General features: G+C 39.1%; 3 protein-coding genes and 2 pseudogenes across 5 annotated transcripts in view; 3 read left to right on the top strand and 2 right to left on the bottom strand.

The window, feature by feature from the left end:
• The window catches only part of LOC137973850 (intraflagellar transport protein 74 homolog), an 80,421-nt gene that overhangs the window by 49,068 nt on the left and 8,853 nt on the right, over window positions 1-22,500 (bottom strand). The gene's annotated exons all lie outside the window — the stretch shown is intronic.
• Window positions 7,629-9,400, top strand: LOC137973849 (uncharacterized; annotated as a pseudogene).
• LOC137973846 (uncharacterized) lies at window positions 9,546-17,824 on the bottom strand. The gene is made up of 14 exons (XM_068820733.1): window positions 16,482-17,824; window positions 16,205-16,300; window positions 15,846-15,944; window positions 15,687-15,752; window positions 15,202-15,297; window positions 14,479-14,689; window positions 14,036-14,240; window positions 13,232-13,769; window positions 12,812-13,025; window positions 11,838-12,089; window positions 11,572-11,743; window positions 11,039-11,187; window positions 10,450-10,647; window positions 9,546-10,119 (listed from the first exon to the last, which is right to left on the bottom strand). Exons 1-14 carry the CDS (start codon window positions 16,785-16,787, stop codon window positions 9,983-9,985), a joined length of 2,739 nt encoding a protein of 912 aa, XP_068676834.1. The 5' UTR covers window positions 16,788-17,824; the 3' UTR covers window positions 9,546-9,982.
• The window catches only part of LOC137973848 (gamma-aminobutyric acid receptor subunit alpha-6-like), a 27,434-nt gene continuing 21,874 nt past the window's right edge, over window positions 16,941-22,500 (top strand). For 2 of the 3 annotated variants that reach the window (XM_068820741.1, XM_068820735.1), the window contains exon 1: window positions 16,941-17,005. The gene's annotated coding sequence lies outside the window, so the exon portion shown is untranslated. The remainder of the gene's footprint in view (window positions 17,006-22,500) is intronic. The other variant, XM_068820737.1, reaches the window with a different exon arrangement.
• LOC137974092 (uncharacterized) overlaps window positions 18,016-22,500 on the top strand; it is a 6,010-nt pseudogene continuing 1,525 nt past the window's right edge.

Genomic DNA, 22,500 nt, shown 5'->3' with positions numbered 1-22,500 from the left:
ATATCGTAATAATGTAATATGCATTTTGTACTCTCGATAACCAAGTCATGACAATGAAAAGTGAAAATATTCTGTTGTAATAGCGTAATAAGGTAACAATCCTTTAGTACAACGACAACCAAGCATTGCAAATGAAAAGTGTAAGTATATATACTCAGTCGTAATAGCGTAATAATGTAATAAACCTTTAGAACTCACTACAACCAAGCGTTGAAAATGAAAAGTGTAAGTATACTCAGTCGTAATAGCGTAATAATGTAATAAGCCTTTAGTACTCACAAAAACCAAGCATTGAAAATGAATAGTGTAAGTATACTCAGTCGTAATAGCGTAATAATGTAATAAACCTTTAGAACTCACTACAACCAAGCATTGAAAATGAAAAGTGTAAGTATACTCAGTCGTAATAGCGTAATAATGTAATAAGCCTTTAGTACTCACAAAAACCAAGCATTGAAAATGAATAGTGTAAGTATATATACTCAGTCGTAATAGCGTAATAATGTAATAAACCTTTAGAACTCACTACAACCAAGCACTGAAAATGAAAAGTGTAAGTATACTCAGTCGTAATAGCGTAATAATGTAATAAGCCTTTAGTACTCACAAAAACCAAGCATTGAAAATGAAAAGTGTAAGTATATATACTCAGTCGTAATAGCGTAATAATGTAATAAACCTTTAGAACTCACTACAACCAAGCATTGAAAATGAATAGTGTAAGTATACTCAGTCGTAATAGCGTAATAATGTAATAAACCTTTAGAACTCACTACAACCAAGCATTGAAAATGAAAAGTGTAAGTATACTCAGTCTTAATAGCGTAATAATGTAATAAGCCTTTAGTACTCACAAAAACCAAGCATTGAAAATGAAAAGTGTAAGTATATATTCTCAGTCGTAATAGCGTAATAATGTAATAAACCTTTAGAACTCACTACAACCAAGCATTGAAAATGAAAAGTGTAAGTATATATTCTCAGTCGTAATAGCGTAATAATGTAATAAACCTTTAGAACTCACTACAACCAAGCATTGAAAATGAATAGTGTAAGTATACTCAGTCGTAATAGCGTAATAATGTAATAAACCTTTAGAACTCACTACAACCAAGCATTGAAAATGAAAAGTGTAAGTAAGTATACTCAGTCGTAATAGCGTAATAATGTAATAAGCCTTTAATACTCACAAAAACCAAGCATTGAAAATGAATAGTGTAAGTATACTCAGTCGTAATAGCGTAATAATGTAATAAACCTTTAGAACTCACTTACCAACCAAGCATTGAAAATGAAAAGTGTAAGTATACTCACTCGTAATAGCGTAATAATAGGTGCGGTTACACGGGGCACTTTTACCGTGGTAAATTGCCTTTTTACCACGGGAAACTGTATTTAGTAGTGTGACCGATGCTTCCCGAGGTAAATTTCCCGTGTTAAATATCCATGGATACGTCAAAAAGATCAGTGGAAGCGCCCATGACATTTAACGTGGGAAGTTGGAAGGGTGTTTTGATGCCCGAGGTACAAGAGCCAATCGCTATGCTGATGGAGTTGTGATTAAATTTCCCGCCAATGAATTGCGTGAGATTTCGTTTTACCTCGGTAATCTTCGTAACGTGTGACCCCTAGTTAACACGGTATACTAAAACCCAAGTGTGAGGCACCGTGGGATAATTTACCATGGGAAATGGCATTTACCACGGTGAGTGTAACCGCACCTAATGTAATAAGCCTTTAGTACTCACTGCAACCCATCATAAGAGGGTAATAACTTAATAAGTGTTCAGTAATCACGGCACTCAGTCGTCATGACATAATAATCATTTTGTTATCATGATAACAGAGCCGTGAGATTGAAAAGTTTAAGGTTTTCTACTAACCTGCTCCCTCTATTAAGAAAAGTCTGCTAGATCGCTGGTTACTTGGCATTCTAGAGGCCAGTCCATTTTACCACCGCGCCTCATGTTAAATAAACATTGTGATAAACAAGCAATATAATTAAAATCTAAGTGGTTTGTGAGCGATATTTTTCAAAAGCATGTGATATTCCGCTTTCATTCCTTCATTTGTACCGAAAACCAGAGGTGTGAAGCACACCATTGCAACATCCAGCCCTTTCGACATTCACTGTTAACCTTTCTTCTTCTTCTTGTCCTTTTTTAATTCCTTGAAGACTGCTGTTGTTTTGCTCTGGTCACTTAGGTTGTGTTCTATTGGGATCAACCGTTTTTTGTTGGTTGGGTTGGTTGAGTTTTTTCGGGGTCTATTGGGAAAACACTGTTCTCGTTGGTTAGGTTGATCAACTTTTCCAACCGGCTTGATACTCTATCAAACGACCTATAAAACTTGTTTGAAACGGTTGAAAAAGCTTTGGCAGCAACCGCTGTCGTTTACGCGGGCCATTTAAAGTCGGCCGCGGGCTCCTGCCATGTTGGTTTCGGGCCTCAACTTGTCATGCTGATTAGTCTGGTAATAACTATTCCAAGGAGTTACCGCGTTTCAACCGAAAATGGTCGGAAAAGTTCCTCAACCGCCATGCTTCTTTGACAAAGAACTGTCTCTCACTTTGTTGCCTTCTCCTTAATTGCATCTGTAGAAACATTTCAAACAGTGCCATTCCAGATATTATGCCGTTATCTTAGCACAGCAAAGGTCCATGTAGTCATCATGGACTGAGACAGCATCCATGAGATGCTTAATCACAAGGTGGCTTCATGGGGCCTCCCTAACATAGAAAGAGATTGGCTTGCGACCAAAACATTATTATTATTATTATTATTATTATTATTATTATTATTATTATTACCTTCTCACTACCGTCGTCGTCGAAGTTGCTTAAGCTGTGCCATGACAATACCACGTTGAACAATTCTCGTATGACAAGTCATGATTTCAATTTTAATTTCGATTTGATGGAAAACCCGCGAAGAAATCGACATCCGCGGGTACCCATAAAAAGGCTCAATGCTCTCCATGCTTGATTTTTCAGACATTGTTTGAAACAAGTCACACGTACTGAGAACCCAGATCACAAAGACGAATCTGAATGATGTGGTGCATACACTACGATAGCTTAGCTTGTGTCTAAAAGGAAAGCAAAATATCGTTACAGCGATATCAGTGTATTGGACGACAAAATAAGGGGGATGAAGCGGAACAACTGTTCTAAGGGACAACTGTAGGGATGTGGTATAGAGACAACGTTTCCTATATCCCACGGATGTTGCCACTTTTCACATAAAGATGTCTTTTTTTTCTAAAATAGGATTTTACCTTCTTCACAGGTTTGTTTCTTATGGACACTTCTGAACTACATTTTTTGTCTCCATTTCGTAACAGTGAAGCATCGGCAATTAGACCGTATCAATAAGCTTACTGTTGCGATAAAAAACGATAAACGGATAGTCGCGCGGGAAAGTTCAGTCACTTATTGGGAATTTAGACACTTTCTGTCCTTAAGTGTGGGGTTCATTTCGGTTATCGGGCATATGAGATTTGTTGAAAGGGCGGCACAGCCATAGGGACGTTTTGGATTTAATAGAGCGCAGTATATTACTAGGAAAGTCATGTAAATTAGATTTACCCAGCCAAATTGTTTATTGCATTATACACCTTTTATTGAAACGTTCCCCATAAATTAAACAAGCGGCGAATGTGTTTCCTAGTGGGGTTCCCGGTTCCGTCGTGCGCTTCTCAAGAAACAAAGGTACGGTCCTTGGCTTTCCGTCATTGTCATCAGAGACCTAGAAGAAGGCAGTGACTTACAAGGAAAGTTGAGGAAATAAGCGATGATACCACAACTTCATAGATTGTCATCAAAGACAAAGAAAGCAAACTAGTTGCTTACCGTGTTGTGGAGTGGTCGTCCAAAAATAGAAGACAACTAAATAATAATTTCCATCCATCATTGTGCATAAAATTCGCGTTGTGGAGTGGTCGTCAAAATATAGAAGACAACTAAATAATAATTTCCATCCATCATTGTGCAAAAAATTCGAAGCTTCTTGTCGTCACTATCTCTGAAAAGTCATCAAGGAATGAGCACGTTTGCTACGTAGTTAAATGGCCTCAGAAAAGTCCAACCGAGCGCCTTGTGAGCAAGAAATGGGTCGACAAAGATTTTTGGTCTCCCTCCACCGGTGAAGAAGGCGATTTCCCGTATATCAATTGCGGAAAGTTTGAACATGCTAAAGTGATTCACCTCGAGCAGTGCCTTTACGAGATTATAGTAATGAAGAAACGATGTATTTATGACATACATTTGAACTGTGGGAATGAAACAAGAATAAGTTTCGAGATCATCGCAGTTATCAGTGGCGGATCCACCCTTATTTTTTAATGTTAAAAGTAAAGCCCTTTTAAGGAAGTTCGCGCGAAATTTTTTCAACATTGATTTTCTTCTGAAACTTTTACCACTATAAGATGATGAGTTAGTTATGTCAGAAATGTAAAAAAAATGGGGGGTCACCGACTTCGTTTTGGAGAGAACATGTCCGGAAAAACACCCAAAATGTGACAAAATCGGGCTTCGTTATCGAATAAGGCCAGTGTCTGTAAACCCAAATATATTGCAATGAAATCTTTGAAGTGAAATGTTCTCTGCCAAATATTGTTTAAGTGGACTAATTAAGTGAATTTAGTCAACTGGTGAGGTTCCCTTAAAGATCAAGTTCGCATTTAGCGACCACAGTTTCACGCGCCTTGCAGCAGCAAGATGGCACGATTTGATGTCCCGTGAGCAGAACTCTTGAAATTTTTTGAACTTCCCACATTAATTTTTTGTTCATTTTTGGACAACGTGGAGATAATTGTAAATAAAATCCGTTTCTGGAAAGAAAAATAGGAGTCACCGAACGTCCAAGACCGTTAAATCCAGGCAAAGCTATAGCAATGGCCTTTTGCCCTATCAGTTCTCATTTTATTACTTAGCGCGCGCGCTCGTGTATGACGTGGCGTGTGCATTTGCGTGCGCAGTAAGGATGCGCAGAAACAATTGGCGCGAACGTCCTTAAATGTCTTTTCCCAGACAAGAACACCGAAACCCGCAGAAGAGCAGAACATTTTCTTCGCCGCTTCCTCCTTTGTAGACTTTCGATGTGTTTATATGAGAGAGCGGGCTGGTCCGAGGCTATTTTCCTCCAAACAGGTACTCCTCGGATATATTGACACAGGTTTCCTGCCCGGATTTGTAAATCCGAACTTATTCAGACCAAAACATACTATTTTCCATACTGGTTCTGATTGTAAAAAAAAACTGTCCATATGAACATGAATAACTGTAAAACATACTGTCAAATAAAGACCGAATATTGTAGCATCAATACAGAAAGCATTTTTAATTGACACGTAGAATATGGTAGGGGTGTGCCCCACGAAGAGTTCGCGATTCTTACGAGATCTTGAAGAGGGTGCAAAGGAGTGCCCACAATACTATTCGATAACTTCTTATTCCTTTCCTGAAGAATCTGCTAAATGGGTGTAGTGTATTGAATATATGAAAATTTAAGCGCTCTTACCTGTAGGCCATCAATTTGGAATAATTATTTAATTGTAAGGTTACTCCCGAAGAGTTGCATGATTAGAGCATTAAATTAGTAATGAGGGATATGTTTACGTTTTATCAGATTCCCAGTTTGTGGGATAGCCCTGGATGGCTTCAAGTATGATACCTGCTCGCTCTTGGCGATGGGACGGGGGTCGGGTTGTCCAACTCTTGATAAACATCTTAGTCTCACTTAAATTAAGCATCATCAACTTTTCTGGGACATTATCTGAATGACCCTCAAGTGCCACAGGTATGATACAACTAATGTAGTCTGCATATTTAATCATTAAAGCACTGGACTTACATCATTGACCGTAATCGTAAAAAGCACTGGCTCCTGAACCAATACCCCGGGAGGAATGGTGCAGACACAAACCCTTTGCTCAGGCGTCGATCCACACCCGTTTTTATCGATTTGCGCAAGTCTCTTCACCGGTTAAAGATGAAACCAATATGATTTGATCTGTATTGATTTGATTTGATATCCTTTGTCCACGACCCCACAAGATATTCAGCTTTAACCATCGTGTTAAAAATAAAGTTCAATTATCATCATCATCATTATTATTATTATTATTGTTATTATTATCATCATCATCTTTGTGAACTGGATGATCTTTTTTCCTGTTTGCTTCCTAAGGGAGCGGGTTATCTTTGCTGGTGTCATTTTGTGCGTCGGCCGGGCGCAAACCATGCACCTGCAGCATCAGTCACGCAAGTGAATAATTCTGTTCATAAACTAAGCACCTTTCTGAGGATTCGCGCAGATCCCAGGACGCAGATCTTTTGTACCTGTCACAGTTGCTCTTTCTGATACTTCCCTCATATTTTCTACCATTCCGCTCTTTACTGTACCAAGTGTACCAACAACGACAGGGATAACTACGGTTTTCATATGCCTTATTATTATTATTATTATTATTATTATTATAATTACCAAGAAAATAATAAGAAAATGGGAGTCACCGGGTTCTGTTTCGAGACAGCAACTAAATACAAAAGAAATGGTGTTTTCGTGTGACATTCCTGTTGCCTTGTTAACCAGTTTACCTTCCCAATCTTGTCCCCAAAGCCAGATTTTATTTTAAATTCGTGCTGGAGCTAGCGTCCACGTTTGGGAAATGTACGGTATACAAGTCATTCTCAAAGCGGCATCAAGCGACACTAGACATACAAAACGTGTGTTTGATTGTCAATATGACAGTAACTCACCCAAGACTTGGAATCCACTTGTACAGATTCTTCTCTACGTATGTTACATTGCTGGCTTCCACCAATGGAGATTCGTGCTTCTTGGGGTACAGATGTTTACCCTTTTCGTCGGAAAAAAATGCTATTCCATAGCTTGTTTTGCACCGATTACAACAAAGCATCACTTTCGTTGCCGGCAGAGGACCTGTTATCCCGTAAACTATTGCTTTAGAAGGCATATTATTCATTGCCAGGGCGTTATCACAATGCAGGCATGACTCCACTGGTGGCACAATGAATCTGTTGTAGTGATAGCTGCCTTCACCTGTGAGTTCCCATAAAGAATCGTCGAGCTCAAATTTGAATGATGCGCAAAACACTGAGCAGTATCGTTCCATTATACGGGCATAAATCTGAACTTCAGCCTCTGACAACTTGACACCGTTTTTTTCAAGGATTTGTTTTGCAATGGAAAAGCGAAGAGGTATTGTACTTCCTCTGGGGATGACACTAACGGTAATGGGGATATGATCTAAGGCCATTTTCAAAAGCACAACTCCTCGAAACGTTAATTTTGAAGAGAGCAAAAGCAAAGCCTGATCCTCTGTGATAACCAAGTTATCTACAAGAATAGATTGTATGTCGATAGCATGTAAAAAAGAAAAGGCAGCATGTAACTCGTCCTGGGCTTTGTTTCTTTGATCAATACGTTGTTGAACTGCATCTGGCGTAAAGGCTGCCGCGAGTCGTCACTTCTTCATTTCCTCAGCGCTTTAGGCTTTTAAGAAAAAGACAAATGGTTGATGCGCAGTAGCGTAGCGTTACATACAAATCGTTTGTTGAGCCAGGTCAGACTATTCTACGGGGTTGGTCACGTTAGATACACTCAGTCGTTTAAAGTGCCCCTTGGACGAAAATTCATATCTTTTTTTCGCCCTTATTCTGCTACAGAATAAATCGTTGGGTTGATTACTATGCATAATTGACAAAGAACGTTGACAACAAACCCTCTAACGTAATAATTTTCGGCTCCAAAGTGTCTTAAAATTTGGCCGCCATTACGGAATTTCGTTCCAAATGAGCCCGCAATTGAAAAGCAGATTTCTTAATCATGACGTCAGAGGCTCAACATTCGAGTTGTTTTTAGTGAGATTTGTATGAGAATTTTATTATGGCTAGCGTATCCGAGGTCGAAATGTCCGATTATACCAGTGAATCTAGTGAAAGCAGTCAAGAACAATCATCCGAGGCTTCAGAGGACAGTTTTTTTTCAGCCAACGAAGACTTCTTGCCTTACGACGAAAATATTGAGCCGATTGCCACGGAGAAAGAAGCGGCGGAATACCAGGAACAAGTAGCCCAAGAAGAAGAGGAAGACGAGATGCTCTGGAGTAGATTCTCTGGGGAAGAAGACGTCGAAAACTGGTTTGTAGTGCTCTTTATTATATTTGTGTCGCTAGTAGACAGGAAACGTTTTTTTGGGCCGGTTAACTAGTGGAAAGGCTGCCTACACATTTACACATCCACGTCACAAAATTCCACTTCCAGACATGCAACTTTATATGGGCATTGAGCTATCCACCGAAATTTGTGTGCCTTGTCATATTAATTAGATCATTTTCCCACTTTTCCCTCAGGTGCAAATGCTAGAACTGCTCGCTAGAGTTTGTTGTAAAACCTGAAGAGTGCAGATGTTGTATGGAAGTTGATCGATGCGTTGAAAAGATGGAGGAGTTAGAAAGGGAAGGTGACTGCATCATTGCACATCCCGGTTTCGATGATGTTTGTTTAAATCGTTGGGTGCTACACACTGCGGGAGTTGGTCTTAAAACAAAAACCAAAAAATCCTACACCACCATGTTGGCTCGAGGCGACACGGCCGAGCATGAGTAAGTATGTGTAACTTTATACTTTCATTATCACCCAGTTAAGACAAACAGAAAATACTAACCACTTGAGGGAAGTTATACCTACATTTAGTTGTGAATGCAGTAACATGCATGTATATCACAAAGTGTAGACAATGTAAGATGTTTGGAATAGAAAATAATATGTACATTTACATTATTACAGTTCTGTAGCAATAAAACGATGATTACCCTTGAAACCTGAACTTCTCTGAAGTTATAGTTATAAATTTACATAGCCATATTTTATTGTCCCAGATTCCTCCGAGCTGTTGCTTACAGGCAATTTGTTAGACTAGTGTGGGAACATGTTGGAGCTTCCAACAGAGTTCCTCTTCCCTGTTGTGTTTACAACAGTATTCGTAAGACCTTTCCTACAACGGGTGAGGATTTTCAGGGCTATGAGGAAGATGATTAGTGTGTAGCAGTGACAAAATTGCTTAGGCCGGTAAGTACGTGTAGATTGGATACCAGGTACATTGTCAGTTACGTAATTATTATTTGGCAGGAAGGAAGATAGCCAGGTAGTGAAATTGGTCATAATTGTGATGCAATTTCCCCACAATATTTTGGCATTCATTTCATTCAGTGGACCTTCTAAGGGCCTAATTACACGAGCCAGGCTGGTCCGGCTAGCCGGGCTGCCGCGGTGTGCCAAGAACCAGGATGATGACGATGATGATGATGATGATGATAAACTTTATTTCAGTGTCAAAGCCTTCTAGCTGGCCATATAAGGCCTCCTAATAAGGGACACTAAATTAAAATACTATCAGCACTAACTAATCAATATATGAAAATGGTTGCTAAAAGTGAAAATTATTTGCAAAAATATACATCCTTAAAAATATCAGTAAAACATAGTCGAGTTATCAAATGAAAAAATACTAATTGGCTTGGCCCGGTTGTCATGTAATCACACAGTTGACTTTTATTGCATTTAACAAACATACCTAGATCCCGTCAAACTGACACCAGCTTGGCTAACCAGGCCAGCCTGGCTCATGTAATCAGGCCCTAAAACACTGATGTAGAAAGCACTCTTCACACTGTATTTGTATAATTTATGCCATGTATTCATCATAACTTGATGGGCTCACATTGATCCCCTTAAAATAATGGAACCCAATACTATTTTGTTGTTTGTCTGTCTCCAACTTTAATACAGTAGTTATATGTACATGTACCAGCAGTGCATGACAACATAGACAGTGTGTACATGTAGTATTCCCCCTATTCAACATCCCCCATCCCTGATGAGCTTCTTCCATGCTTTTCTAAGAGTCCTTTTCTTGAGCCACAATACAGTGTAGGGTTTCTTATGTTGATTTGTGAACTACATGTATGTTGAATGTGTACTGCTGCATTGGCCCTTTTTATGGCCTCTTCTTGGATTTCCACACTTTCTACACATGGGTGACTTCCTTCTTTGGCCAACAACTGTGGTCTGTTGTATCTGTTGAAGTTCTGCATCTGTTTACATGTAAATGGAAAGAACACCAGAAAGTCACCATTTAACTTGAAGATATACACTTTTTAATGACCAGTACATGAGAGATATTGTTAATATTACTTTCCAGGGTGCAATAAAAGTGTACTGAAAGAAAGGGCCATTGCAGTATTCATTTGTTTGTTAGCCCTTGCTAATTCTGAAACTTGAACAGGGAAGAAGGGCCTAGAAAACACTAAAGTAGGGGCCGTTTTGGAATAAGATCATAGATGTGTGTAATAAATCTCTTACTGTCCTTTCTCAACTTTTTAATGTTTTTTATTTTATTTTTTTTGTAATTATATTTTCGATACCAGAACAGGTTGGCGGGCATAAAACTGTTTCTTTGGCTTTTCTTTGATGATAGTTGTTTTTCGCTGCTTCCTTATCCTCCTTATCAGGCAGCATGGTGTGTAGGGCCTCTGGAGTCTCCTCAGCTAGCTCATCCTGTATGCGGTTTAATACCTCCCTTGGTGTTCTAATCAGTGTAGCATACAGTTCTTCGACATAGTCTGAAAAAAACAAAGAATATGAAGGCAATACTGTTTACAAGTAAACTGTGATACGAATTTATATACTTACTTTATTGGCCACTTCCCATAGGGGCTTTTCAGGGCCAACGAAACAATCACAATAGAACAGAACCTCCAACAACAACTGGTAAGAATCCCAACTGGCCGAGACAAGCTAGTTGGCTATTTACAAGTGCAGCCGAGAAGTTGAATCAGGGACTACAGTACCAGGAAAAAGTTCAACGAGTAGTTAGAATGTGTCTTGAACCCAGGATCCAAGGATCTCAAGGCAAGCACCCTAACCACTGGACTGCAATTCCTTAAGTCAGGTATGGCAGTTGTATGCACACAATTAAATTGGATTTGATTTTTGATGAGTTTTTTAACTTACCATAGTTCTGGGCTACTCTCACTTCTCTGACTGTTGCTTCACCTAGTTTGAATTTAGGGTAGGTCACCTTCAGCTTTGGTTTGCCCTGCTTGTCCACCTTGGGTTCCCTCGTAAGGTTATAATTAAAGTGAATAGCTGCAAGGATAGTCCTAAATAACAAAAAACTGGCAATTGTCATATAATTTATACATAATTTATGCAGAGTATGAGCATGATAATGATAAACAATAACATCAACAATACAGCAATGTAACAATAATAATAATAATAATAATAATAATAATAATAATAATAATAATAATAATAAATAGTAACAGCAATAATCTGCAAGGTACAAGCAGGGGCTAGATTCATGAAACCCCTGCAACTAAGGATATATCGTGAGTATTGTTTTCTAACAATAGGCTACTGATATCAAAACCATGGGGCACTGTGTTTGTGAGAAAACAATTCTTGCATACATCATATTACTTAGAGGGGCTTCATGCGTCTGGCCCCAGTATTCTGTCTACACCATACTAGCTCTCACTGGCCGGCACAACATCCCCAAGTAGGAGTATGCCAACATTTTTGGCGCAAACTGGTTGACTACTGAGTGGTAGCCCTCCAAGCAGCTGGTCTGTGCCACAGGTGATGCTTGTTTTATACCTTTCAACAATGAGTTTTGAGTGAGGGCTTCCACCAACTTCTCATATGCAACTGATCCTTTCAAATGAGAATTTTGAAGTATGTGGTTAGTGATCACTTCACAGTGATGCCGCATGCTGTCTAACCTGAAAGAGGCAATATATACATGTACCTTTGGTCATCCAAAGACGCGGGGTGGTGATTATACCATGGGCACACTTATTAAAGATCTCGTTTGGTAAATCCTTGTGTTGATTTATGATGTGATACAGGAAGGCCTTGAATTTAGCCAGTATGACATCTCCAAGCTTTGGTGTCGTTGAGGTTACTGACCAATAAAAATGCCTCACACAAGCCTTCTTCCACCTGCCAATAACCTCACAGCCTTTCTCTTTACTAAGCTTTGTTAAAAGCTTTTGGATTTCTGAAATGAAAGAGATGAGTATAGTAATAATAACTACTAAGTATTTGAATAGTCCAATTTCAATATATTACAAGTCAGCTTTACATAGCAAACCTCAGCACAGGGCTCTGAGTAATAAACCCCACAAACTCTGTAGTTATTCCCTTGTACTGAGGTCTGTAGTTATTCCGTTGTAATGAGGTCTTTTGTGTAAGGCTGAATTTTAATATCAAAATTGGTCAATTGTTAGAAAGGAAGGGCTTGTCCTTGTGAATTAAAGAAATATCCTTGTGTTGATAGTTTGCTTCATTCTTATCACCTGTCTGCTAGGATAAACAACATAAATCACAGGGGATGTTGGAAGAACATACGAAGAATCGTGTATCACGAGCCACAGGTGAGTGATTTATGAATTCTTTGAGTGCTATTCCAAAATCCAGCATGATTTGCCATGCCCCTAAACCATAGAAACTTGTGGTCTATAGCTTTTATCTAACAATTCAGATGACGCACAGAATTTCCATGAGTTTAGCAGCACAATAATGATAAACCATAGTTGATTGGTCAATCAGAGTGTGTGCATAGATTTGGTTATTATATAATGACACACAGTAGCTACATTGTATGTACTGCTGCAATACTTTATAATTATAATGATGATATTGATTAATATAATAGTATTTATATTACTAACAGTTATTAATTGATCATAATAATGAGAACACACTGTTTATTGTAATTACTTTTTCCAATGTGCCATAGGTCAAAGAAGTGGTCGATGAGTGGCTTTCCCAACTCTCTGCACTTCTTGGGACATTCCTCCCTCATCCACTTAGCTATGGACTGGTGGCGATCAGAAATGAAGGACTTAATTACCATTCCTGTTCCCAGCAAAAATGCCAAAGCCTTTTGGTGGCCCAAAAATTCCATGCCAGAACTGCTACCTGCTTCATTGGCCTGACAAATAAATGAACCAAGAGTGAAATTGATAATTATTGATAACAAAATTCTGGCCTTTGCACATATGAGGAACTAGTGGCTTCTTTAGTGGTATTACTTTTAAGTCTACAGACTGTGCATGGGCTGATTCATAAAGAATGGTGTTTCATAAAGAAGAGTGTGTTTGGGCTTATACAACCCAAATGTTTAGTTTGTGACTTTACCTGGACAAGAACAATGTGAATAATCAGGCCAATGGTACAGCAAAATATGGTATAGGTACCATATTTTGCAGAGTGGCCCATGCTATCATGTCGGCCATCACCAGCAAGCACAACCTCCTTTCCTTTTAATGACTGTAGAATGCCATCCTGATAAGAGCGCCAAAACTTCACAATGCTGGGGAAGAGAAGGTGCCGCTGATGATAGTAGTAGGTACATTCGTTGTAACAAAGCAACCCCATGTGCCTAAAAACCAGGAGTACTTTACCCACGGTTGCACCAGCACAAATAATAGCAAAGCTTAACAAAATATTTCCTGCAGGAAACTTTCCAAGCAAGTATGGTTGGCTTTTCCAAATGTATGTTCCATCACAGCTGCTGCACTTGGACACAATAGAAAGCATGGTGCCTGTTTGGGTCACACTGAGGTGAGGGTGCCTTGCTAGACACAAATGGCAGTACTGAAATAGTAACAGGAGTTTAGAGAGAAATACAATTCCTTTGGGTTCCTCCCTGCAGCTCTTTCCCTCACAATGCAACCTGTGAATGACAAGAAAATAAAAGTCCCCACTGAAATCAGTATTCTCCCATGTGCCATTGGAGCAGCTGGGAAGTGGTATCAGGAGTGTCTTCTGTCAAGGGATCTATGTACCACTACTAGAATTCTACTTAAAGATCCTAACCACAACCTGCTTGTAACAGGAGGGCAAAAAACTACCATTTTTGTGTACAGTGTTTGTTAGTAACCCTCTCCCTTCCCCAGATTACATTGTGTATGTAACCATAACTATGCATGTCATACTTACCTAGGTTTGTCATATTCTTTAGTGTCATCGTCATCTCCTGTGTTTGCATATTTGCTGTCAGTTTCTTCAGGTGTCCATGGTGGGTCCTCATCAATCTCCTTTTCATTGGATTCTTGACTGGCCTCGTACTCCATATCATCACAGAATGGTTGCTCATTTAATTCATCATCATCCAGATCATCATTACTTGCTGGTGTCTGTGTATCTAAGAACACATTGATATGATAACATTGTGAAACCAAAAAATTAACTAAGTTCGCAACGTTTCCTTATGAACACATATATTAACTCTAGATTTGTCAGTAATGCACATTCTAAGAATTGGACACCACTACTTTTGAAGCTGATACATGTCCATGCACTGTGAATGGGGACTTTCATAAAAACAGAGTCAGAAAAAATAACGTGAACCCTTTCCAAAAGAGTTATTCAGTCCATTTCACCTGTACCAGTTGAACCCTTTAATTTCTCTGGTGATTGATTCAGTTCTAGGAAGGTCTTTGCCCACTCTGACTGGTTAGCAATGATCTTCTGGCTCAATTCCTCCACTTTAGATTCCATACTTTTTAGTTTCCGCTGAAGTTTCTTCTTGTCCTTCTTTAATTTTTCACACTTAGCACAAGGAGTTGCATTCTTGAGGGTTTCTTTGGGTGTCTGTGATGCAAAACATTATACAGAAAAAGCAATGTCCCACCATATAACGTAACTAAAGCACAGCGCGTGCTCTTATTGGTTAATTCAGCGTGTACTATTTGCTCATGGGTGTGCGCTGCTGACCTACGCAAGAACTAAAGCAAAGCGCACGCTTTATGATGTAGCTCAATAAATAGACCTCTGTTATTTCAATGTGTCAATGTTATGTTATAAAACAAATGGTAAACGCCATAGCGTGTAGTATTGAGTTATGGACGCACTTGGGAGGTTTGCTAAGCACTCAAATAAGGTAGAGTCGCACTCGGCTATCGCCTCGTGCGACTCTTACGCTTCTTTCGTGCTTAGCAACCTCCCGCGTGCATCCATAACTCAATACTACACACTATGGCGTTTACCATTTGTTAATAGTACCCAACTTGTACAAATATTGCTTATGGTTTTGCACTTAAAAGTAATGTTATAAGAAACTTATGTAAACATTACATGTACTGCCAGTTCTCTTCAGTACTTACTTTCTTGAGAGAATTCGAGCTTTCCTCTACAACAGTTGAATCATGGTGTGTGAAGGTACTTGAAACAATAGGAGTTGATGTTGTAGGTGGGGTACACTAAGGAAAGATAGCACTCTGTAAATACATGAAAATAATCCAGATTTTATATTTCCTGCAAATTATTTATGGTCACCTGATTCTCAGTCTTATTCCTGGAAAATTAAAGATAAAAATATATATCTTTTCTAAAATATAACCAAACCTAACCCCTTGCTATTTGTCCCAGCTGAACCTGGTAAAACGGATAAATGTAAGGTGAAAGAATATTCAGGCTTACAGTGTTTGGTGTGCTTGTCAAAGACTGTTCCGATAGAGTATCGTCATTATTAAGGACATTCCAGATGCGAGGGGAGATAAAAAAAAACTTCACTCTATATTTCAAGTCAAGCAAGAGCGGATTAACATTTGTTTTCTTATAATATTAAAAAAGAAAAATAGCTTCATACCAAATGCTCTGAAGGTAATTCGGTCGATTCAGAGGCCATGGGTAATGCACTCGAGCTAAAAACACTCTGAAAATAAAAGAGGGCACCGCTATTACTTGTAAATGGTAATCGTATTCAAAGTTCTGCAGAGACAATGTCATTATCTCGTTTGAAGCTTACTAGTTGGTCATGCGAAACAGCTGCAGCCTCGTTGTTGGCGCCCTCATCGTTCTGGTCAAGGGAAGACTCCATCTCGGCTTTTAAAATTTCTTGAATTGTCTGAAAGAAACCGGCAAAAAAGAAGTGCGACCGATAATCTGACTCCGGTACCGGCGGAACAAATCTGAACACTGGAGCCTTTTTTACAACATCCTCAAGGTCAACTGCTCTGAAACGGCGAAAACAGCAGTCGTAAAACAATTTTCGTCTCTTACGCATGCAGCGTATACATCTTTTACAATATAAACCTGTGTGAAGAACCGCTATTACTTGTAGATGGCTATTGTATTCAAAGTTCTACAAAGATAATGGAAGCTTACTAGTTGGTTATGCGGGGCAACCGCAGCCTTGTTAGCGTTCTCGTCGTTCTCGCCAAGGGAAGATTCTTTCTCGGCTCTTAAAATTTCTTTAATTATCTGAAAGAAACAAAAACAAAGTGCGGTCGATTATCTGACTGTACACTGAAGCCTTTTATGCAACATCCTCAAGGTCAACTGTTCTGAAATGGCGAAAACAACAGTCAAAGAACAATTTTCGTCTCTTGCGTATGTCTGCAGCCAGTGTAAAGAACAAAACATTTCATGTGTTCATACGTACCTTTCTACGCGATCGTGCAGAGGATAGCTTCTCTGGTCCCTTCTTCCATACAGTCGGAATAGCATGAGAATGGATTGTCCGCTTAGATCCATCAACGTGAAGGCCCCTCTCAAAACAGTTTTCTGTAAAATGTTCGGAACAGACGACAAAAATACCTCGCGGTGCGAAATTTGCCCGGTGCGTACGAACGAATCGTAGCCACTGATCCCGCACAGCTCCACTTGCAGGGCTACGATGCAAAGAGATTCCAGCACTATGGTTCGATATATTGCTACAGCCTTGCACCGTACAGCGACTTGACGGCATCTTTTAGTTACCAAGAGCAAATTTCACCATGAATTTCGATTTGCAAATTAGCCATGTGAAGTTTTCTTGTTGAGCCTCTGACGTCACTACCAGTAATTTGTAGCCAAGCCTCCTAAAAAGTTTGGCACAAGGCCAAGTAATGGCGGCCGTGAAATCACGAAAAAAACGGTCCGGAAAAAAGTACTTCCAATCTTCGTAAAGCACTGAAATTTCGTAAGGTGAGTAAGAGAGTCCTATTCTACACGAAAATGTAAAAAGATAGGATATGAAAATTTTGATCCAAGGGGCACTTTAAAGTGCATTTCATCTCCAACCATTTCGATCTCGGGAAGTAGGGTTGCGCCGTTGCATGCATGATTGATAGTTCAACGTTTCTATCTGTATCTCTTCTTTTCATTACGTTATTACGCTTTACGATGGACATTTTTCACGCCAGATATTTTCAGCAGTTATTACGCTATTACGCCAAGTATTGTAGTAAAAATGTTCCGTTCCATCTGTTCCGATTCGCAATCTTTATGTTCTTTCTTTGTGTGTGTCATTACGATATTACGCTATTACGATGGACATTTTAACGTGCTATTATTGGAGCTTGGTCAAGCTGGAAAGTTTTTGCCCGTTATTACGCTATTACGCCAACATTGTGTAATACTAGGAGTATTCCATTCCATGTTTGTTCAACGTCGCAATCTTTGGTTATGTTGTTCATTACGTAATTACGCTAATAGAACGGACACTTCACAGAGTTAATGTAGGGGCTTGGTTAGCTGGAATTTTTAGGCGCAGTTATTCAGTTATTACGCTATTACGCCAACAATTTAGCAGGGATGTTTCATTCCATGGTTTTCAACGCCGCTTTCTTAATTTCAGTTTCTCATTACGTTATTACGCTATTACGATGAACCACTTTCAGAGTATATGTATGGTCTTGGCACTTTTCATGATAGTTGTTACGCTATTACGCAGTAAATATTTTGTGTAAGGATTTTCCATTCCGTGTTTGTTCAACGTTGCAATCTTAGTTTTTCATTACGTTATTACGCTATTATGATGAACATCTTACAGGGATGTTTCAACGCCGCTTTCTTAATTTCAGTTTAATAATTTCTCATTACGTTATTGCGCTATTACGATGAACCACTTTCACAGTATATGTACGGTCTTGGTCAAGCTCGACACTTTCATGATAGTTGTTACGCTATTACGCCGTAAATATTTTGTGTAAGGATTTTCCATTCCGTGTTTGTTCAACGTTGCAATCTTACTTTTTCATTACGTTATTACGCTGTTATGATGAACATCTTACAGAGTAAATGTACGGGCTTTGTCAAGCTCGATATTTTTCAAATTACACAACTACGCCAATATGTGATTGTTCAACAGCACATTACTACGCTATTACGATGGACATTTTAAGCCGGAAAAGCAAAAGGACAGACATGTACCGCTGTTCGTACATTTAGTACATTTCATGGATCGAAGAGACGTTTAAAAACTCACGACATTGAAGAAGGAAAATCCCATTGCTGCCCTTTCCGTTGTCTCCCACCCCTCCCTAAACAAGTGGCTGATAAAAAAAAATGCAAGTGAAAAGAAACAAAAAAGGGTATTACGCAGTTGCGAAGTGAAGAAAAGAAACAAAACGGTATTACGCTGTTACGAAGTAATAAGCAAAAAACGAAAAAACAGCAAACCTAAAACAGGCAACATATGTTGAAACTAACTATTTGATTTCTTCACATGCAACAAGTTTTGAGAAATGTACAGTGTACTTGCAGAGTGCAGTTGTCAGTGTGTCTCATGTTTATCAAAATCATGTGAAATTTCAACCACACAAAACCGAGGAAAACAATGTCAAACATGGGGTGCAAGTACATGAACTATTTATAAATTAATTCGGATAGTACGCGTACCCTCATTGGTCAATAGCTGTGTTTAGATGAGAGTATGGAAACACGGCTGTGACATCACAACAATTTTGATTGGTTACCGGTATGTGTTGTCAGATGCGTATTTTGATTGGCTGGTAGGAAATATGACCATATATCAAGGAAATCTGTTTCAATCTAGAAGTTAAAAAAACAGCATTTTCCTTCATTTGTCAAATTATCTTTGAGAAATATTTTATAAAAGCAATTATTGCGGATTTTTTTCCTTGTTTCCATAGCTTCATCTAAACACTCGGGGGAGGTGAGAGAATTCTTGACAGTTATGCAAACCCCAATTCTCCCTACTCCCCCTCATGTTTAGATGAGGCTATGGAAACACGAAAAACATCTTCTACTGCTTTAATGTTAGATGGTTTTCACAGTGATGTCATCAAATTCTAAAATCAAAGCCGCAAGGTGTTTTGAATTTTTATCTTTCGGAGGTTGATGACCTAAAAATAAATATTTTTTTAAGATTGGAGTTCCATGATTTCTTTCATTTTGAAAATACAGCATTTTGAATTTCCACATTGCCACCTTGCATGACATCATGATACAAAGTTATTTAGTTGAAAAAAATGTCTGTGCCTATGAATCTCAGCAGTCTGAACATATTCAAGTACATTAGGAGATGTGTTCATACTCATGAACAAAAAGTAAACGCTTTCATCGCTAAGTGAATTCCAGATGTTCATATGGATTTCTGGCCGCCATACTGATGCACAACGGTGGTGCACAAATATGATGGCTCTATACAAAACTCCATACAGTTACGTGAAATGCTTTGACAAATAACTCAGTAACAGTGTACCGCACAGACCTGAGAATTGGTGAGGTGATTTATAAAATAATGTGTCTCCTACAACAAGTTTTTGGCTTAACTTCATTTAACGGTTTCGATTTTATTTTTTGGTCGTGTGAAAACGATCTATAATACATGTAATGTTACTACATTAACATTACTCAGCTGCATTATCCATCAAGTCTAGAATGCTTGTCTGACTTAAGCCTCGTGTCAACAAGAATATCAGATACTTTCATAACTGCAGTGGACAAGTCCTCGCAACTCCTCTGAAGCACAAGATTGAGAGCTCTATTTACTGTTGGCACCACCAGGATTGCGAAAGGAGCATCATCACTGTTGAAACCAGATGCTATTTTTGTCTTGTCCTTGTTTGAGTGAGTGAGTGACTGAGTGTCCCTCAGTCAGGGTTAGCAGGATCTCAGGAGCTGGAGGCACCTGCTTCATCATCGATGGCACTACAGGGTGCAATGTCAATACCCTTCTTAGCCATATTTTCGCCAGGGATTCAAGGTCTAGTAACCCTACACAAGCAAACAGGTCATTGTCATCTTCATCCAAATTCATGGGTTGAGAGGTACACCTGTACAATCCAAAAGTATGTCTAAAACAATTCCTGACTACATCACTCTTGACTTCGTCCCATGCATTTAACATCCACTGCATGGCAATTGGCAGGTTCACAGACTACTATCATGCTTGCAGAATGCTCTCCTTCAACGTGACTAATGTAGTAACTTCCTCTTGTAATAGTTCAACTACGCCTTAATTGTACCTGCATCCAGGGACTGCATGCACTATTAAAAGTGGTGTTCTTTGGGAGAAAGGCCACTTTAATGTTGGAGAACATGTCCATCAGCAAGGGCAGATGACATAGTGCATTGTCTGAGAAAGAGGATGACGTGTTTCCTCAATTCACTGAACAGCAATGTGTAAACTGTTTGCCCCGCCCCCTTAACTGTGTTAGAAATGTTTAAACAGGTTGAATTGAACTTGAATCAACGTTATAATGAGATTAAAAGCACTTAAACTTTGCTTCAACAGCCATTCAACATTTCTTTTGTTATCAAGATGTTGAATGAAGTTGAAGTCAACAGTGTTGAGTATGTATGTGCGCACTAATCGGTCTCTCAATGACGTCCATGTTTGTATCCTTAGTAACAACCATGGATGCAGTCTGGATACAAGGACTCTTATGAAGCTTTGTTGAATCAAATGTTGATGATGTGTCGAAACCATTTGTGCACCCCAGTAGTCAACATCGTTCAATATCATTCAATAAAATTGAACAGATGTTAAAGCAAACGTTGAAGCTGTTTTCTAGGGCCCGGAAAGTAAGCGTTGTCTCAGCTCTCATCCTTGCCATCTTGTTGCTAAAGTACTGGGCACCGCACAGGTATAATGGACTTGCCAAATGTGGAAAGCAACGTGTTTATCTGCTACTTCCTATCAAAATAAATGAAAGAGCTTCATTGTTGCCCACTGCATTGTGAATGCAGCGCTTATTCCCTGCTTTGCAGTCTTGCTACCCCTCAGCTTACAGCGTTTCCCTTTTGGAGAGAGAGCTACTTCAGTGGTACGCCTTACCAAAGCAGCATGTTTTGTCCCCATTCCACTTGTCCCTTGGGGAGCAACCCCTGGTTTTCTCTTTCAATCTTTCATTCCAGCTGTCTCTGTTCTCTTGGATGACATCTCCCTCTTCTCCAGCCACATTCATCTGGCCAATGTCAAGTCTCTTTTTCCACTTGACTTAACTGATTAGAGTGTAATGCGAAGTGCTAGTTTTGTATCCCATATGAACCATGTGAGCGTTGTAGCCCTACTAACGGAAATGGGCCCACACAAGGACAGAGAAAAACTCTGACCAGGGTGGGAATTGAACCCATGACCTTCGGGTTAGATCAGCGCTGCTCTACCGACTGAGCTACAAGGTCAGACGGGAGCAGGCCGTGGGAACAGAAGATGTTAAAGTCACGGCAATGAACATGTACAACATGTCCACTTGTCTAGCCAGCCACTTATTCCTTTAAATGTGCCATCTCCAGTTCTCTCACATATGATTTGCACTTTTTCGACCAGCTGGGGGCCATCAATAAGGATTATTTGACTCTCGTCTGGCGACAAAATACTTCAAAATGAATGTAAGCAATTCCAGTTGAAATGAAAAAAGGATTCGTTCAACTCTAAATGTTTCAAAGATTTTCATAGCACAAACATGAGATAGTTCAATTCGCTGCTAGTGCGGCACTTGGTAAATAAGCTTAATGCAAACATTAATATTTTGTATAAAGTAAACTAAAGACAGTTTCAGTGTGGTGCACACAATGTGGTGCTCTTACTCTATGTTCCTAGAATTTCTTCTTTTTCAAGTTTACCTAGTCTTCAATTTCTTCTTCCTGGAAATAAACACAAGCTGACCTTCTGACCTTCAGTTAACTCTATAACATTTACAGTGAACACTTGTCTTTATCAACAACGGAGTTCAAAGAAAGAAAACTATGCATTTCATAAAGCAGACTGGAATCATCTTAGATCCCTATTCAGAAATTCACCTTGGTATTACACTTTAGGACAAGAGGACGTAAATGCAAATTGGGAATCATGGAAAGATCTGTACTTCGTGGCAGTCAACGGTAGTATACCCAAGTACCATCACAAAAGGAAAAACAACGCTCCACGGATTACGAGAGATTTAATTAAATTGTGTAGAAAAAAGGAACATCTTTATAAAAAAGCTAAAAGATCTAACTGCGAGGATCACTGGGCTATCTATCGTACTTTAAACAACAATTTAAAAAAGAAATGCAGTTCAGACAAATGGAACCATTATTTTTAAGGACATAGCGGTGAAACTAAAAACAGAAAATAATTCCAAGCCTTTTTGGAACTACATCAAGTCAATACGAAAAGGCACTAATGACCTTGTGTTCCAAAAAGAATGTGGTGTAGAAATAACAAGCGACCAGATGATTGCACAACACAT

Source organism: Montipora foliosa, chromosome 10 (assembly GCF_036669935.1).
Source record: "Montipora foliosa isolate CH-2021 chromosome 10, ASM3666993v2, whole genome shotgun sequence".
NCBI lineage: Eukaryota > Metazoa > Cnidaria > Anthozoa > Scleractinia > Acroporidae > Montipora > Montipora foliosa.
This window is presented reverse-complemented; position numbering and strand designations above follow the sequence as displayed.

What these genes read in the sequence shown, in the direction of transcription:
- LOC137973846 (XM_068820733.1), bottom strand. Translation starts at nt 16,787, where the DNA reads ATGCCGTCAAGTCGCTGTACGGTGCAAGGCTGTAGCAATATATCGAAC. An exon ending in CTGCACGATCGCGTAGAAAG is followed by an intron (nt 16,301 to 16,481) that starts GTACGTATGAAC and finishes TGTTTCTTTCAG; the next exon opens with ATAATTAAAGAAATTTTAAG. An exon ending in GAGAGTAGCCCAGAACTATG is followed by an intron (nt 10,648 to 11,038) that starts GTAAGTTAAAAA and finishes TGTTTTTTTCAG; the next exon opens with ACTATGTCGAAGAACTGTAT.